The 18,842-nt window shown below is 38.5% G+C and overlaps 1 protein-coding gene across 3 annotated transcripts in view; it reads right to left on the bottom strand.

Moving 5' to 3' along the window:
- Positions 1-18,842, bottom strand: part of LOC143215015 (furin-like protease 1) — a 549,701-nt gene that overhangs the window by 526,021 nt on the left and 4,838 nt on the right. For all 3 annotated transcript variants that reach the window (XM_076436690.1, XM_076436688.1, XM_076436691.1), the window contains exon 2: positions 6,317-7,756. In XM_076436690.1, coding sequence (XP_076292805.1) covers positions 6,317-6,475 — 159 coding nt within the window. In that variant the 5' untranslated portion in view covers positions 6,476-7,756. The remainder of the gene's footprint in view (positions 1-6,316; positions 7,757-18,842) is intronic.

Here is an 18,842-nt window from a genome sequence, read left to right on the forward strand (position 1 = left end):
ACAGACCTTTGTTTCAACAAATTTCTGAGACACTGTAATTAAAACTGACTGTGCCAACACATTTGTTCGTGACTGTGTCTATTACTTTATATTGTGTTATTTGAAGTTGCAAGGAAAAAATACTTGGAACACAAAGTTACTCGAAGCATACAGTGAGAATATCCTTCTCAGTCATCATATCTTGAGTGGTCGATTGATTTAGTTCCATCTGTAGCCCAATTGAAGCTGCCTTCCACTGGAAGGTACATTTCGCTAGATTGTGTTTCATTTAATTTTCGTGATCGAACAGGAATTGACACGGAAAGCGAAGATAGGGGTGTGTCCCGGCGAAAACTATTTACGCAGAAAGGAGATTCGCCCGTAGCTTCATTTCCGTCGTCCTTCTTGACGAGAAGTGAATAGGACGGCCATTGCGGCCGTTGCGTTGGTTGACAACGTAGAATCACAATCACGTTAGCCAATCAACCTTATTAACAGAAATTAGTTAAACGAAGAAATGAAGTCGAACTTGCAAAATTTTCTTCAATTATCCAGTCATAAACTTCTTTTATTTTGTGTATTCAGAAAATATTTTTATCGTTTCAATGTTATCGCCTGTGGATCAACACGAAAAGAGAACGTGATGATAAGTATATTGTGTATCGATTATTTTCATTTACTAGATTATTTATTATATTATACAGTATTTGTTATACCATTACCAGCAGACTTGTGCTAATTCAATTACAGCGTAATTGAATTATTGCATTGTATTTCAATTACATCGTAATTGAATTATTGCATTGTATTTCAATTACATAGTAATTCAATTACGTCGTAACTGAATTACATAATTCAAACTTTTCAATCAATTCAATTACTAAGCATTTTAATCAGATGTGTAATTGAAATACAATATAATTAAAATACAGCTCTCCAAATTATAGCCCAGAACTTTGAAGAAGTGCGGTATGTTTTTATGTTTTTCTTTCATATTCTTGTTTGCTGTCTGTGTGGCGTAGTTTCTATTCCTCGTCCTCGTTCATATGTAATACGTAATGCTATTCCATATTTATGGTTGTTCAGATGGCTGTTCAGATATTATAAATTTATAAATAATAAATTCCTTCTGTTTGAAACCTTCACCTGGATTTTTCAACCTCTTCTTACCCATTACTTTGTTATTCTTTAATTTTTAATTTTAATTTAATTACATCGTAATTCGTAATTAATGTATTTTATACAAAGTATTTTATAATTGTATTGTAATTTCAATTGCTGTAATTTAATTAAAATGTATTTTATAATTGCACTCCAGTTGCAATTACGAATTACATCGTAATTTAATTGAATAAAGATCTGAATTATAAATTTCAATAAGACTGAATTACAATGTAATTCAAAATTACTTTGTAATTATAATTCCTTGAGTAATTCAATTGTAATTCTGTTCAACTCTGGTTACCAGTGCAATTACAGAGAAACGTCAAAGGACAAATATGAAGACAAGACTTGTGTCGCCACTCTAACTTCCCCTTCCCCACGCTTCCCGTCCCGATCACGTAACGTGTTTCATGTCATGTTTTTTTTAAAATGGAAGCGCATATTTTTTCCACATAATTGGCTTCCTGTTGTCATTCAAAGGAGTATTTGGGGTACAATGGTAAAAAAATATAACCTGAAACAATTGCGCGTTGTCCTGTCCGTGGATGTTCATGCAAATTCAAATGTTTGAAAACTGACCGATGAAACGAAGACATCTTGAGAAATATTTGATCGAGAGAGATTAAGGACAATCATTTAAAGTCTGCATGCAACTATGAAGATTTATAGTTCGACGGACTTTAGTAGCAATTCCTGTGCACAAATCAGGAAAGCGGACAAATAAATTAACTGACATTCTAAAAGAAGAAGAAGCAATTCTTGTCGCAGCGTTTCGGATCGAGCAGTAGCCCGATTTTCTATCATTCGTCTCAACTCCCGATGATTTCTACGGCATAAGCAAATACGCGATTCGTTAAATCTATTCCCGTTTCAGCTTGGTTTTTTCATATACGCAGCTTATCGTTCAGAAACCGCGCCGAGTCGAGACGACTCTTATTCCGAGCACAGATAGATGCCTCCATATCGGCCCCAATATGGCGGCCGGGAATCTTTTCGTGGTTTCGCGATCAAAGTGAGAAATTCCTGAGAAGCGAAGCTCGATCATGTCAGGCTCATCTTTCCCTGTGACGTGTAATACCGACCGCGCCAGACTCATATCTTGTGGAACATTTTTCTCGTTTCCTCACGGAGAAATAGTAATTTGTAAGACTCGTTCTGCGAGCTGCGCTTTCGCGACTTATTCCTGTCACATGCTCCTCTTGATTGACAAATGATTTATGCAAAATGTTTGTGGCAACCAATTCTCCGAAATTTGCATTAAACTCATTTGCACGTACAACATTTTTAGTATCGTTTGAAATGATGGATTGTTTTCCGATATCAAATTTAAAAATTCTAAATAAGCTAATAAAAACGTGCACGACACATGATCGAACGTTCCATAAAACATGGATGAATATCAATTATAATATTAAATGAAGAATATTAAATGCTACTAACTCACAAATTTAGTTTTTCACACGTAAATGTTGATTATGTGAAGTTATAATATGGTTATGTAATATGGGTACTGTATTCCCCTCAATTTCCCCTATTTGGCGACACTGGGTATAACTAACGTACACCCACGAGACGCATATTTTAAATTTTTATCACGGGCTCAAATAAAGAAGTTTTAAAAAGTGCCCTTTCTTATTTTCTCATGTAATTCAATTGCAATTTTTTCTAAATCTGTGTTGTACGCCATTCAGTAAATCAGTGCTTCCAATTGCTCAAAAAAGTCAAGTCATTCGGTCCAATTTGAAAAAAGTTATTCTGAATAAGGGCACTTTCAGTAATGCAGCGAGTTGCATAATTTTCGAGAATTGAATTCTAATCCATTGGACCGATTTTTGTTAGGCATTTCCGTGGATCATCCCCGCACTTCTCGGTGCGTCGGACGTAGACGCACGCGACAAATCACACAAACCATTTGTAACGTTCTATATAGGTATTAAACTAAAATATATTACTCGACATTAATATAATCGAGTCCATCCTATTTCTCACATCCCTTCGAATTTCCAGTAGTTGGTATTCTGCGACGATACGCCCTTTCCGCTCGAGGTGTGTCTAATTGTTTTCATAAGTTACGAGGCAAACGGAGCACCCGATCCCTTTCTACACGTGGATACCCGGTGGTGAAGCCAGAGTCGTCAAATCAGGGGAATTGACTCGAATTAAAGGGTAAAAGTTACGCTCTCCCCCTCTCTGCCAGTACCGGATTAGTTACGTCACATTGGGACACGTGCACAACCGAGACGAAACGCATCACGTGACCGGGCCGTGGCGGAAGCGTGGGGAACAGCGTCGTAGAAGGGGAAGGTAGAGCGGGGACACAAGTCTTAATCTGGCGGCTATGCTCAATGCGTTAACGTTATAATAAAGAGATTAAATAAAAGTTACTTGTCTCGTCACATGCATGATATGAATACACAATTCGTAATGATGTCCAGCAGTGCGTGTAATGATGCCAACGTAACAAACGCTCGAAAAATACTCCAAAGGTTATCCTACGAGCTCGCGAAGACTGCTAATTCAAGTACCAACAAGAGACCGTTCTCAGATGTTTCTTTTTTAATATTTATCCGGCATTTACAACGATGTTTGATGTATGTACGCGCAAGCGGGTAATTCCGCCTGATTCACCGAAGTCGTACACATTATTATCTCGTTTTACGCAACCGGATTTCTCAAGCACAAAACCAGCAACATCTACTATCATGAAATGCACAGCGCCTATCATGCAATAGGAATAATTAATTCTCACTGTATGATCAATTAACCTGTTCACAAAAAAGCTATTCAACCGCGCCGCTTCTCCAACCATCGATGATAAATGACTGATCGATGTCGTTCGTATGAATTGTTGCAATCGTTCCCAGCCGATTAAGTAACAAACAATTCCCGTTTCATTCGCGAGCATAGAGTATTGAAAAAGCGAGCTAATAAAAACGTGGTAAAAATATATTCGACGCGGTTTACAACGTTACACGACAACTGATCAAGTTATTTATCCTTTGTTTGACTTATTTATATCATAGACTGATAAGTCCTGATCTTTATCGAGTAATTATAATTCTGTAAATAAATAAACTTTTCTGATAAGGCAATCTTTTAATGACAAAGTTGATATTGACTTGCGATGAAGCATATCGAGTGAAACTGTAGGAAAAGTGTAATCACAAATTCACGAATCTACAGAATATGTACATAAAAATTGTATACATATGAATGCTTACAATAGGAATGATGATTTACAGTTCCGTGCAATTAACTTTTAATACTCGGAATCGTGATTTTAACCGTTCGAATGAAAATTTAAATCGTTTTTCAACAAACAGGACCAGTGTTGATATATTCAATACACGAAACAGCGAATTTCAGCATCGTTGCCAGGGGGTTAAAAAAATATGAAGCTCGCGAGAAAACAAACATTTTGAAAAGAGAGTTAGTAATTTAAAAATACACAATTTCAAGGCTCGCTTTTTATCATCTTTCTTTTTACCACCAATTTAATTAACCTGCACATCTCAATTATAAACACTTTAAAAGCACGATTTTCTATCATAGATAAAACAATTGAGACAATCTGAAAGATTAATCTCGGCAATTATTTCTTTTTCTTTACACTGAGTTTACGGGACTCGTCAAACTGACGAGTTCTAATATTTTTAATTAGTTTGGGTGCACATATTATTTTTAAAAATGGCTAAAAATTTGAATAGATACATTATTTTTATAAAATAATGTAAAATAGTCGATTCGAGTGTTCCGCAAATCTAGTATTAATTAGATGTAATTATCGTTACATAATATTAATCGTTGACGGCGTCCGTTAAAGGCCTCTTCCGAGAATCTTTATTTGGCATACAATATTATATTTGACATATTCGCTTTAATATCATTATTAACGAAGTAAACATTACATTGTATCGTGTACGCTACGCTACTTTACGTGGTTGTTATGCCCGTCATTTATCACACGACAATGAGATAATTGGAAACAGTTTGCAGTACATAGAATACCATTCGCTGTACCACTGCACGATTCATTAATTTCTAAATACACTGACACAACGGTTTAGGTATGAAATATGTATTCATCGCGTTTGAAATCAACAAGGAATATCGCTATTAACGAATTTTCAAGAACTCCTTTTAATCCCATAAACAGATAATTTTATACGAAATTATGAATTATTAAACTGTGAACCAAACTTTGTCTGGGTCTACAGGACGCGTGCAAGTTGGGAGAACAATTATTAATAAACATTTACATAATATTCTATTTTAATGTTAATAGGTCTACTGATTAATCATTTTTTAAAGGGGTTTTTATGGGATTATCTACGTCTCTACGTTGCCAATTTGTTAGTTAAGCATGCAGAGTATCTTCACGTAATCGAATGCTATTCAAAGTAGCACTTTGGTTACAATGTTATCATACACAAAATATAAATAAAATTCATTTGGAAGAACAATTCTGTGTATGGAGTACTCTATACTATTCTGTACTCTAACTCTGTTGAGTATCATTTTGTAAAATCAATAGGACATGAATCTAAGAAAGCCTTGACCTAAGAAAAACTCTCGGGTCCGTGCTGTTTCTTAGATCCTGTGGTTCTACTATTTCTTCGTAATCCCACCGATCGTCCCATCGTTCGTGTAAACACGAACCGCGCGACCGAAAACTTACGGAACACCGTCAATTAGTGTGTTCAGTGTCAGTGCCATTTTGATCAGAAGAATGCCACAAATAAGTGATGAAAGAAATATTCAAAGGGCCTGGCAATAACAGAGTAATTTAAACTGATCGCGTATCGTAGTTTATCTTGTATACCTGAAGAAATAAATTTGCTTAACCCTTTGCACTCGGAGCAATTTTACCTTGAAAATTAAACATTTCTTCCGACCTAGAATAATTCCATTCTCTACGATTTTTTAAATTTTATGTATAAAATTGGTATAATAGCTCATACAATACCTACATGTTTAGTAATTGATTTAACAATGTAAACAATATCTTGAATCATTTTTAGCGGCGCCTCAGAGTCACCAGTCGAGTGCTAAGGGTTAATAATTCCAGTTGGATGCATCTGTATGATCTCAATAATCGTAAATTGAAAATATAAGATGCCGTAAACCTAGTGTTAAATTGCTTCTGGGAATGAAGAGAAAAATAGTGCCCTACCTTATCAAGATACTGAAACCCATGGTCCATGGCGACCCTCTGCGCGGCCTCCGGTCCACCCTCGATGTGCACCGCCCACTGATTGGAGTAGGCTGTTACCCGACCACCTAGAGTCAGCAGCGCGAAGACCGCCAGTCCGAAAATCATCTGCGGGCACATGATAGCTCTTCCTCAGGGCCGCGACCACCACCGGCTCCAGTTTCACACTCGACACTGGTACCCACCACTATCCACCAAAACCGGCACTGCAACCGGCGCGGGGGAGCGACGACGATAACAAGAACAACGACACAAACAACGGCACAGGACACTGCCACTACCGATGAACACGCGATCGGGAACCCAGGGGAGAGCGGGAACAGGATCGAGGACGCTCTGATCCCGAGAACCGACACGAGCGAAAGCGGAATGGAAGCGTCGGAGCCTCGCACGTTCTGACAGGCTGCCGCCAACTGAACTACCAGCCGCGTGTGTCACTGGTTAAATACCCACCCGCAGTGTGCAAGGAACCGTTTGCCAATCTCTGCCGCGTTCTTTCCTCGTCTACGTCCGTCGTCGTCGTCGGTGTCGTCGTCGGTCGTCACCGTCGTCGGTCGTCGTTGTCGTGGTCGTCGCCGTCGTCGTCGTGCTGGTCGTTCCTTCGATGACGTCGCTGCCACTGTCGCCGCCTTCACTTAACGACGAGCAGCGGTAGGTGGGGCGATCGTCAAGTCATGTGGCCGTTATTGGTGGGGAAATCAATGTGATCCTCGTGATGCCAATAATCGTGAACGTGTACGGTGCACGTGGCTGACGTGGAGGATGGATCAAGGCCGACAACGTTCGAGGAGCCGACGTGTTCTAGACCGTTGCCCTCATCGATGGCGAATCCCTCACCCTCTGCTTGCTCGGACGACCCTAAACGGTCCCGGGCTCTACCTGGCAACCCTCCGAAAGACCTTCCCTGCTGGCCCTCGCGATAGAGAACTCTTAGCGCTGATGACTCGCAGCCACGCAGCTGCTCGGGATCTCCTGTCTCTTCGGTCTTCTCGATTCGCCTCGCACTTTGCTTCTCTTATCTCGCAAAACTCGGGAGATCCCGGAGATGATAGCGACTAATGATCGCCGACTGGGAGGAGATCAAACGGATTTTACTAGCCTTCCGGCAGACGAGTCCGTCGAATAAGAGATACGCTTATCCGCGGATCATTCGAAAGCGTAAGGAGACCGTCCTACTACAGGAGTCGAGTACTCGATCTGCCATTCAATCCACGCACAGCCAACAACTTATCGACCGTGATCCGATGGGCTCACGTACACCCGTGCATCCACCGTGGACACGTGACCAGGAAAATTCGGCGGCAACTCGTCCTCCTAGTTCGTTTTTTATTTAATCCAGGCCGGTCTGTCCTCCGATTCCGACATCGGCTCCGTCTTCGTCTCTGCTAGCCAAATTGGAATCTGAAAACCGTTCCAAGAATTTTAGGTCAGGCGCCTTGATACGTGGACGAAGGGAGTGATTAACCCGGTTTTTCGCGTGAATACCTTTCAGGATTTCAATCCTAGAGTGACGGAATTTGGGTATGATTTGAACCACGGTACAAACTACAAACGTTCCATAGCAATTCTACGGAGACCTGTCGATAAGTTATACCCGTATTCTGAAGGTGGCATTTCCTAGGCAAATCACGACGCTGCGTTTTGCAATTTATACTCCGTTCGTCATAACTTCCTGCGAGGAAGTGCGACGCGATTTCGTATGTCTTTCCTTCTTTTTCCTTCGACAAACGCGTGCGTCAGACCACTTCGTATAGGCGTTCGACGCACACGTTTGCGTTTATACCTACGCTTCGACACCTCCAAATGTCGCACCCGACGCAACGCACGCGTTTTTCGACCCACTGCTTCAGAAGTAGACGCAAATGATTCCGCGCGAAACCGGACACTTTTCGGAGTACTGTTCCGGATTTTATTCGAATTCGGATATGTTGGAATCTGTAGTGATAGGTATGTGAACGTATCCCGAAGGATTTGTCGAAATCTTCAAAATTGTTGGTTTCGCAGACGTGTAAAATGAAGTGTCCACATTTTTTCCATTAAATTAGAATGGCTGAACTAACAGATGAAAATGAGGTTTTACGAGAACTACTTTTACAGAACAATTTATATCACGGTTACCAGAGTAGAAACATTTTTGTTGTTCGCATGCAAATGTAATTTTATAGTGCAAGAATGTTAGCCCTTTGCACTCGGAGCTATGATATTGATATAATACCTCATACAATGCTTAAATGTTTAGTAGTTGAGTAGATACGAACATATTTAATAATGTAATATTGTTATATTAATAAGTGTGACAAGCAAAAAGGTAAAAATATTAACAAACTGATGAAACTGATGAGAGCGAGTAACAAGATGCAGCGTGTTTTTAAGGATATGTAATTTGAGGAAGTGCATGCTCTAAAAAATATTAAGCATCTGAAAAATGTACGGCTCCTAAAACGACGAACATAGGCTACTTATCTCCCTGCTAATATTGTATTGGAAATAAATTGTGCTGTTTACGATGTGGATGGTGCCCGAAAAACTCGGGTGGCATGCTCCAGTATTAAATATACATACATATATCTGCAGCCATGTTTCATATGTGATTTGTCAAATAGGAAACCGCAAAATCGGATTTATATAGATGGAAAAGGTCGTGGTTCGGTGCAAATTTCATTGGTTTCGGAGTTTCATGTTTTCAGTAGCTGCGTTCACTCAACTTGTATCATCTTCACGGTTGAAGAGTGCTCGAACGAGTTGGATTTTGAAATGAAAGAAACAGGATCGATACCGCGTTCGAATAGTTGCATGGTGCGCCAGGAAAATCGCGTTCAATATGTAACGCGACCTGATTTCCATCGTACGACAGATTTACTAAGGGTATCTATACCTATTTTCTTTCACGTTTATGCGATGCTCCTGATAAATTTGCAATAAGCTTCATACGGCGGATTTGTAGATGATTATTTGCGCGTAATATGCCTGTCTGTACAATATAATATTAGGTTGTTGCATATGAAATGTCTGATTTTTAGAATGAGACTCTTAGAAAACGTTTCGATCAAGAAATACTATTATAGTCTATAGGTTTATTGTTACTAAACGTACCACGACCGGTCAGATGACCGGTTCTAGATTTTTCTATTTCACAATTAATGAAATTATGAAGATGCTTTCATAAGGAATGATTTAATGAATATACATATTATAATAAGAACCGCGTAAAGTAAATAAAGTAATTCTTGTCATTTTTAAAAGGCAACCACGTGCCTGTTACTTTCATAGCTCAATACGTTTAGTGTTAATATCCTATGTTCAATTTTCATTCAGATGTATAATTTTACTCTTAAATAAAATTTATTTCAACGTCAACCAACGCGATTGTCATGTATTCCCTTTATATGTCTGGAAAAATAACTTATTGACGATAGTATTATGTGATTTTTGGTAAAAATGTGGTGATTAATTAATCAATTCCGAATAGCATTACGTACGGAAACAGTAACTAATGCTGTTCAACAATTCTCTGAAACATGTCAAAACATCGTCATCACAGTTTCTAAACATGTACAAGGTAAAATTAATAGCGGATGACGAAACGTACGTCGAATACAAAATTCTTAGACGTACAATCTATCGCTGAGGAGTCAGGTTTAATTCTATCATTATCATTCACGGCTGCCCGCAGATCTACCAGGTTGTGTAACCAGGAAAAAAGGAATGGACGAACGATTTAAATATATTTAATGCGTGTGCGATAACAAAGAGAATAGTATCATTGAAAATATTTCGAAGTCCAGTAGAAGACTTCGATTATTAATTTCTATTTTGTCACAAGAAACGAGAATGAGAAAGAATGAGAAACGTGCCGTAAGAAAATATGGCAAAAATTAAATCAAAAAGTCACGAAAAAATGTAAAACAAAGTGATGTGCAGGAAAAGATCTACTTATGGAACCGAAAACTTAAGAACCAAAGAAAGAATGGAGATTTTCAGAAATAAAAATGCAAGATGCAAAGAAGATAGATACTTTAACAGATATTGTTTATAATTATATTGTAAAAGGAAATAAATGTTCTAAAAGTACAGAGTTCATGTTGGTATGCATTTTAAGTATTTCACCTCGGCTCTCGATTATCCATATCGGGTATGATTTTTAAGAGAGAAAATTCAAAGCTCAATACTGTTCCATATATGATCATTGATTATATCAATTTTTTGCACGCCGCGCTCGACTTTTACTCCTACAAATGGCCGCGACCATCGAAATTTAGCACTTCGCTCGCAACTAATTTTTTTCCTCAGACGTTCGCCATTATTCTGATAACGTTTGATATTAAAGAGAGCGCTCCACGGAACTCTGAAGATTCAAAGAACAGAATAGGAACGATCGTCGGTTCTTATTATCGATGCATTTTAAAGGTCGCTGGGTTTCATGATAAAGGATTCCATTTCCAAGCCGCGGTTTGCGCAGTTACAATTCGATCGACCGTTTGCGCTGCGATCAGGTGGAATTGCGTTTGCGATATTTACCCAGTCGGAGCAGTTTTAAATGTGCGTTTGCAGCATATAAATTTCATGCAGATTATATAAAACTGTTCAATAATAGCTTTGCAAATGTGACTCTATCTGCTCGACCAATAAATTAGAGTAGGTTTAATAACAGTTACTAGGATTTAGAGTGTTAAAGCTGCTAATGGACGTGCCTGTTCCGTTAATCCTGCATTTCCCACATTTAATTGCAGTGAATTCGTTTTCATTAGATCTCGAATCTGTTAATTCATAATTCTTGTTCGGTGCATTTTAATTTCGTTTTACTGTTTGGTGTATAAAAACGTAATATTTTACTTCAAACAAATTCAAAAAATTATGCATAGGTAACAGAGTTGGGCAAAAATATTATTTAAATAAAAATTTGTTCGTTTGTTGATAAAAGGGTGTTCGCGTCATTTACTAGCCAGCGTATTTTTCGAAAACTTTTGTGATTCGTCAAAACTGAAAGAGGAAAGAGTTACACTGTTTTTTGCAAGCAATGTAATAGTGTCTGTAATTTTTTTTAAAATGTAGAAGACTTTCAATTTCTTAAATGGAATGCTATGCATTCTTTTATATCATATGAAAGCGTGTGCCAAAACGAATTCATTCGTATACGACACACTGATCATACAAGGTTATACAATAAGGCCATACTTCTCTTCTTTCATTTTTTTCTAATCACAATAGATTTAAAAATAAAACTATTTGTTTTATTAGGAAAATCGATGAAGAAATGTAGAATATGGAGACATGACAGCGAATTCGTAAAGAAATTGAATTACAGATGCATAAAAGGTTTTTCTAAAAGGATCCTTTGCTTCTTGGAAAATATAATAGATTTAGTAAAGTTGAAATACCTACACTGTGCAAACCTGGACTGTGTCTTATTGTTAGCAGTAGCAGTATGTTCTCACGATTATAAAATTAAAACGAAACTGTCTTGTTACTTGACTTCTTGAAGTCATTCACATAGCCGAATAATATTTTAAAACAATTTATAATTCATCAATCAATCATCTCGCCCGTAGTGGATGCTAAATTGGGATCAATCTTAGTTCGAGACCTCAACTGGGACATACATATGTACCTATACGTACACGCTGCTGGCCAGGAAAGGGCTATAGTGAGTTATGAGGACGACTTACGAAGCTGTATAGTTAATTACAAGTGCGCTTGACAGTTTCCATCTCGTTAAATAGAACACTATTGTGAATTTTCAAAGCAGAAACACATAGAACGGCTCGCAATTGTGTAGGAGCACGTTATTGTTCTACTGCAGCGTCTGGTTATAAAGTTGTACAAAAATATATTTAGAACGAATGCACCTCTTCGTGAACATAATTGTTTATAATTTGTACGCTCCTATTTACTCAGTAGTCAATACTCTTTCGAATCGCATATTTAAAAGTATTACAAATTAAAAAACCAAAATTCTAGGTCACTTTTCATATCTCGATAAGAGATCGAGATATCAGGAAAGTAATTATTACATTGTATGTGCCAGTTAATGTCTAACAACTTTTGTTTGAAACATTTTTTATGCAACAAGTGGGTTAGAATTTTGGGGAGTACAGTTAAGTGAGTCACCCAGTATACATATACAGTTTCTGTAAATGTCTAAAAATAAGCGAATAGCTAAAATATGAAATGGAAATGTTTACAATCATATCATTGCTTGTAATTGAAAAAATAAAAGATGATATATGAAATTAGTTCTCCAATGAAAGAAATAAAAAATAGAGTCCAATAAAAATCATTCGTTTGTACATCTCGTTAAACTGTTTTAAACTATATTATGTACAGTGATGAATTAAATAGATAATCTATTACCTAAGTACGTAAAACTATATTGAATAATCGAAAGCATGTATAATCACCGAGAATCCAATTAACACAAAATTACTATCGACTCGCGTTTTCAATAGAACATGGAATTATCTCTGTTGGTAATAACCAATCACTAATAGCTACGAAATCGTTCGAAACACAAACCTGAAACAAAATTACTGTCGTATGGGATGTATGAAAGGGAGACTTCCATAATTCAATACCAATGCTGAAGAAAATCGCCAGCCTCGAATTATCTTAAAAATCGGAACAAGCTTTGTGATGTTTCCAATTGTGGTATGTACTACGTTTGCTTACAAGACAACGAAGTAACATACTGGGACTTTTATAAAATTCCGTACAAATTGACTAAGGTAGTTTGAAGATTGAAAACCCCAAATGTTTCGAGGAAGTTAAAGAAACATCGTAATTGCAGTTGTTGTGCAACACAGTAGCGCAAATTAGTGAACAGAAATATTGAAGTCATTAGAGACCCAATGAGATTCCATTCCAAGGTTAAACAATTTAATAATTAAAATTCAGCACTACCGGTGGTTATATTCAACATTTTCATTTCATTAATTTGCTAAGAAAATCTATGTATAATTCATAGTAATTGTTTCAGTAAATCTTTCATCAGCAATAGCAATTTCAACTGGCCGTACAAGACTTGTGTTGTCTCTGTCATGCATGTGTCCGGTACTGGCAGAGAGAGGGTAACTTTTTCCCCTCGATTTGTGCTCTCTCCCCTCATCTGGCGACACTACTGCCAGGGACCTCCTTGTCATCTCACCGCAATACCAATAAATGTCAGAGTAAAGGGGCCTATTCATGATCAAGCATTTTACGCAACAATGCCGATCGCGCAACATGATTGATCGTGAATGATAGTTATATACAGGGTGTCCCAAAATTCGTGAAAATCCCGAAACGGGGTGGTTCCTGAGACCATTTGAAGCGACATTTTCCTTTGCAAAAATGTTATCCGCGGCTTTGTTTAGGAATTATTAACGAAAAACACGAACCAATCAGAGCGCGACCTCGATGCGAGTTGTCACAGTCACCCAATTGACAGTTGGCGCGCCATGACTACTGTGCCAACTCGCGTCTAGGTCGCGCTCTGATTGGTCCGTGTTTTTCGTTAATAACTCCTAAACAAAGCCGCGGATAACATTTTTGCAAAGGAAAATGTTGCTTGAAATGGTCTCAGGAACCACCCCCTTTCGGGATTTTCACGAATTTTGGAACACCCTGTATAGTGAACCTGTTGTGTAAAATCAGAATTTCCTGATATTTTGTGCAGAACAAACGGGTTGCGTTTGTACTGTGAATGGCAGTGTTGCACAAATATAGTCAGACGAGCCTCGTCATTATGGAGTGAAAAACTGAACGATTGCGCAAATTAAGTGTCAACGTGAATACAATTTGGATTTGCGTAACATCATGCTGCACAATAATTGTTGCGCAACATGCTTGACCGTGAATAGGCCCCTTAATATAATGTAATAACTTCCTTGAGACTTATTTAACACGTTGATTACCAACCTAGCGAACTCAAAAATTCCACAAAACCACAGAAGTTTATTTAATGAAATAGATATTGAAAAGTTAAGATGTACAATACTAATATTCTGTCAACTTTCTTATATTTTGACAACCTGATTGGTAGATTTGCGATAGATGAAGCATCGTACGCTCCCAACAAAAAGTAAGAGAAGGGTCTCCAGGAAAATTGTTATCGATGGATCCTCAATTTTGAAGAGTCTACCGGCACCGTGTTCGAAGACCGGAAAAATGTCCACGGTTCTCTAGGAAAGTCCGGAGGAAATTCAAGTTAGAATGTTTGCGTGCGAGCAAGCAAAGCACGCAAGCGCGCGCGCTCGCTCCTCATTATCGCTAACCCCGTCCATGCTCGGCAGACGAATTATGAAAATTACCACGCAATAAGCCTGGCCGGTAAAATATCCTGACATTGTCACGGTGCTCAAAGGACAGCCGCGTCGCGCCGGGAGGAGGAGATTTCCGGAAAAAGGACTCCGCGACGCATTGGCTGACCTACACTGGACCATTGCAGTCCAATGGAACATCTACTTCGTGCCCCGAGGAAATTGCATTCTGCGGTCTTCCTCCTCCACTTCCGTGCTCGGTGCTCGAGTGATAAAGAGAGAATAAGAGAGGGTTGGCGCAGTGGGTGGTTGGGTGGAGAAGTGGGAGAGACGAAGAGGAATAGCGTTAGAGAGAAGTGAATTAAATTTAAGCCGACTGGCCTCACCGATGGCCCTGTCTCTCTTTATCTAACGGAGTCTGGGATCGGGCCGTCTTTCTCCGCTACGCACCAGTGCAGTGGCACGAATGACGAACGCCACAGAGCGGATACGGGCGACCAGAATTTTTTCCCCCGATTTCGAAACAAAAGGGAGCGAAAACCCTTTCTGTTCGCGAAGGAAACCACTCGACGAATTGATCATCGCCTTGGCAACAGATACGAGAGAGGCCCCCGGTGCCACGGTAGGTGCGCGCACACCAACCAAATGAAAACGAATGAGGCTATACCTCTTGGCCAGGTAATAACCGCCAACCTTTACCCCCCAACGATCTACCTACCTGGCCGGTACGTGACCGAGTTCCCTCTAAAGAGGACGAATTTTTACGCACGGCCAGCCAGAGCATCGCATCTCGTTGGATATTCCGGCGTGGCGCCGGAAGAATGCCAGGCTACACACAGCTGCAGCTCGCAAAAATTGTCTACGATAGGCAGTTTGCTTTGAACTCGAGCGAGACGAATCATGGACCCCGACTCGGCTTGCGAGGACCGTAGAAAATTTTACTTCCGATGGTCGGCCCGGTCCGCCTCGGCCCGACCGCCGCGCCCCACCGCTGCGTTTCGCTCACTCCGAATAGGGAAGGAAGAGAACGACAATTAGGATAGACCTTTTGTGTATGGCACAAGAATGCATGCCCGCTGGAGGTATATCGAAGTTTTGACCGACTCGACGACGTTTCCTACCAGTTTTATACCGCTCCGGACCAAACCGTTCCTCAACTACGCTCTAAAGGTCGTTGCAATCATTTTCGGTAAATTTCAAGGTTTCGACTGATATCCCAATACTATTTTTAAAATTTCGCGTAAGACGAAAAATTTTGGTTGTTCGAGCTATTTGAAGCTATTGGATTTTTTTATTTGTGTACGCATGTAGCGTTGTTATACATTGAAAATAAAAGCTTTTGTAGTACTAACTTTTCTCTTCGCCTGTTTCTGAAATATCGCTTGGCTACTTTTTCTTTACAGACAACTTTTAGATAGGTGTACATTATAGTTTTCATAAAATTTCATTTCCTTAGTGTTTGCCTGTTTAAAATTATTCAAGTTTAAAGATGACCTATTACTTACTGCTGAATTTTGCTGAATTACTTACTGAATTTTCAAGAAAGAAATTTTCAAACTTCCAAGTGAGTCTCGATGTTCTTTTTTACGCCATTGGAAATTGTAAAGGTTTCCGTTGACAATGCAAAAAGAATTGGCTGCCGAGATCTGCTAATACGACTTTTACTTTTTGTACTACGATGAATGGAACGAATTATCTATGAAACTATTGCCTGTTCAACATATTCTGTAATCGTGGGAATTTTAGTTTAATATTTCTTGTCATTCTTTTACAGTGAAACAAGTAGAACCACCTTGTTTATTTTTATCAAACTATTGACGATTTCTTCCCAGTTGTAAAGTTATTTCAAGAAGGTTATTACAAATCTCGTCAGGAATCACCTCTTTTAAGGAAGTACAACATTTTTAAGACACCCTGTAGATAAATTGTAAATTGAAGATCCTTTAATCAACTGTCTATTTTAATGGCTACACTACTGTATTAGATTGTTACGTATGAAATGTCTGCTTTTCAACAGAAACATTCAATAAACGCGCGTATCCTTTATCTAAATAAAACTTATTGATCGAATTACGGATAATTGTAATTAACATATTCTGTAAACGAATTATAATTTTCTCGGTTACATTACGGTAGCACTTTAATTTCTTTTTAGTCATTTTATTGAAAATAATTATCATCTCGATTTTTTGAGTTTTTCTACCATCGACGAATGGTAAACATTCGACAAACACATTTGCCATCAGATTTTAAACAAACATCATATAAATCGACATGTTTATTTTTCCACTCACAAAAAGAAAATACGCCACAATCACATTGATTGATATTGAAATAAACAAACAAAATTGGCTTTAAATCAGCGTTTTATCTTTCAATAATATACAGTACCGTATAAATAATGATATACACAATTAAGAGAAGAAATATATTTCATTCAACTCCTGTTTCGCGCAGAACATATTTATTTTGCACAAAAATCTGCAGTTTAATAATAATACATTTCATAATCAAATACGTAGAGCAATATTGTGAGCTTATTAAAAAGTGATACGTAAAACCAACTGGAGACAATATCCCAACATTTAAAGCAACTCATTCCACTGAATCAACAGATAAGATCTAGTCTGCAAGCGCGATTACACTCCATCAAAGATGGGAAAAACAGCGCGAAATAATTAACATTTGTAACAACCGGTGAAGAGTAACTAGATGAAATCGTTTACAGCACAATACTGTAGAAGGAGAGAGCAAGCATCCTGAAGGTTCGCACGCGCCCGAGTTTTTCCCAAATGTTAAGAGTTACGCAATGATCATTACCGCGGACAAAAGGAATGCCAACGTACCGAACCATGCAAAGGCCTTTCTCGTAACAGGAAACACTCGGGGTCACGGACTGCCGTGAAGTTCAGGCCAGCATGGTGTATACGGAGCGTAGAGTCAGTGTAGCGTGTGGTATACGCGCAACGAGACGCGCAGAAAACCGGCTCGTATGACTGACGTTCATCGCCGGTAATACAGACGCGACGCTAGAAATTCTCTGTCGAATTCGGGTTTCGATTCCGATTCCGATTTCGTACGAAGCCACAGTGGTCCGGGCGATCGATTTAGCAGTTCATGTGGTAAAAAATGACTTGTCTCATATCGGTATTTAATGCATCTACGTCCTTTCTAAATGTCTACAGTGAGCGAAACTCGTTGAAACGTACTTTAAAATTGACAACATGCTTATTTAGAAGAAAAGGACAGATGATGTTGTCAAAATGGGGTTATTTACTTTGCTAAACCTTTACTTTCAACGTCTATGCTTCGGAATTTTCCATATTTACATGCCAGAATATGTCGCAGAGCGAAACGTGCTACAACAGCGTCTACAAGTGCGAAATTCGTTTAAACGCAGTGCTTTTTTCCCCAGACATTGAGAGCAATTATAAAGGAAAGTGTGTGTGGTTGATTTAAAGAGTGATCACATAAAGGTATTGTTGACCCGTGTTCCTGATTAAGCCATATTTTTGATTTTATGTAACAGAACAGAATGGGGAAAGGAAAATATTTAAATGAAGCTGAAAAGGCAATACTATCTTCTTTTAAATAAAAAAGGAGGGAATTGAATCGAAAGATTGCCAAAGAAATTAAACTTTCCGAGTCCGTAGCACGAAATTTTTGGAAACAAGGTGAAGTTTACGGCAAAAAAACATGATATAAATGGAAATACAAAAATCACAAATAGAGAAAATAATAATATAAGTGGTGACAAAAAAAATTAGTTGCACGTTAAATTGTTGTGCAGTTACAATTACTAATAACGTCCAGACGTGTGTAACAAAATTTGCACAATGCACCGAATGTTGTTTTCAGAAAACCGATGATAAAGCCAATGTTAAAACAACATCATAAGGCTACGCGGTTACAATTCGCAGAAAATCACATGCACTGGCCCGACGAATGGCATAAAGTCATTTTTTCCGATGAAAAGAAGTTTAATTCGGATGATCCAGACGGATGCTCATCGTATTGGCATGATCTGCGTCAAAAGAATGATTCAAGATTAAGCCGAAATTTTTTCATGGCGGTAGTGTTATGATTTGGGAAGCTTTTTCATCATTTAGGAAACTGAAACTTTGTTTCGTTTCCCCCAAGATGAATTCAAAATACATAGGCATGCTCGATGTGGTGTTAATACCATTTTTAGAAGATGTAGATTGAGAAAATGAATTTATATTTCAGCAGGATAACGCAGTGGTTCACGCGCG

Source organism: Lasioglossum baleicum, chromosome 13 (genome assembly GCF_051020765.1).
Source record: "Lasioglossum baleicum chromosome 13, iyLasBale1, whole genome shotgun sequence".
NCBI lineage: Eukaryota > Metazoa > Arthropoda > Insecta > Hymenoptera > Halictidae > Lasioglossum > Lasioglossum baleicum.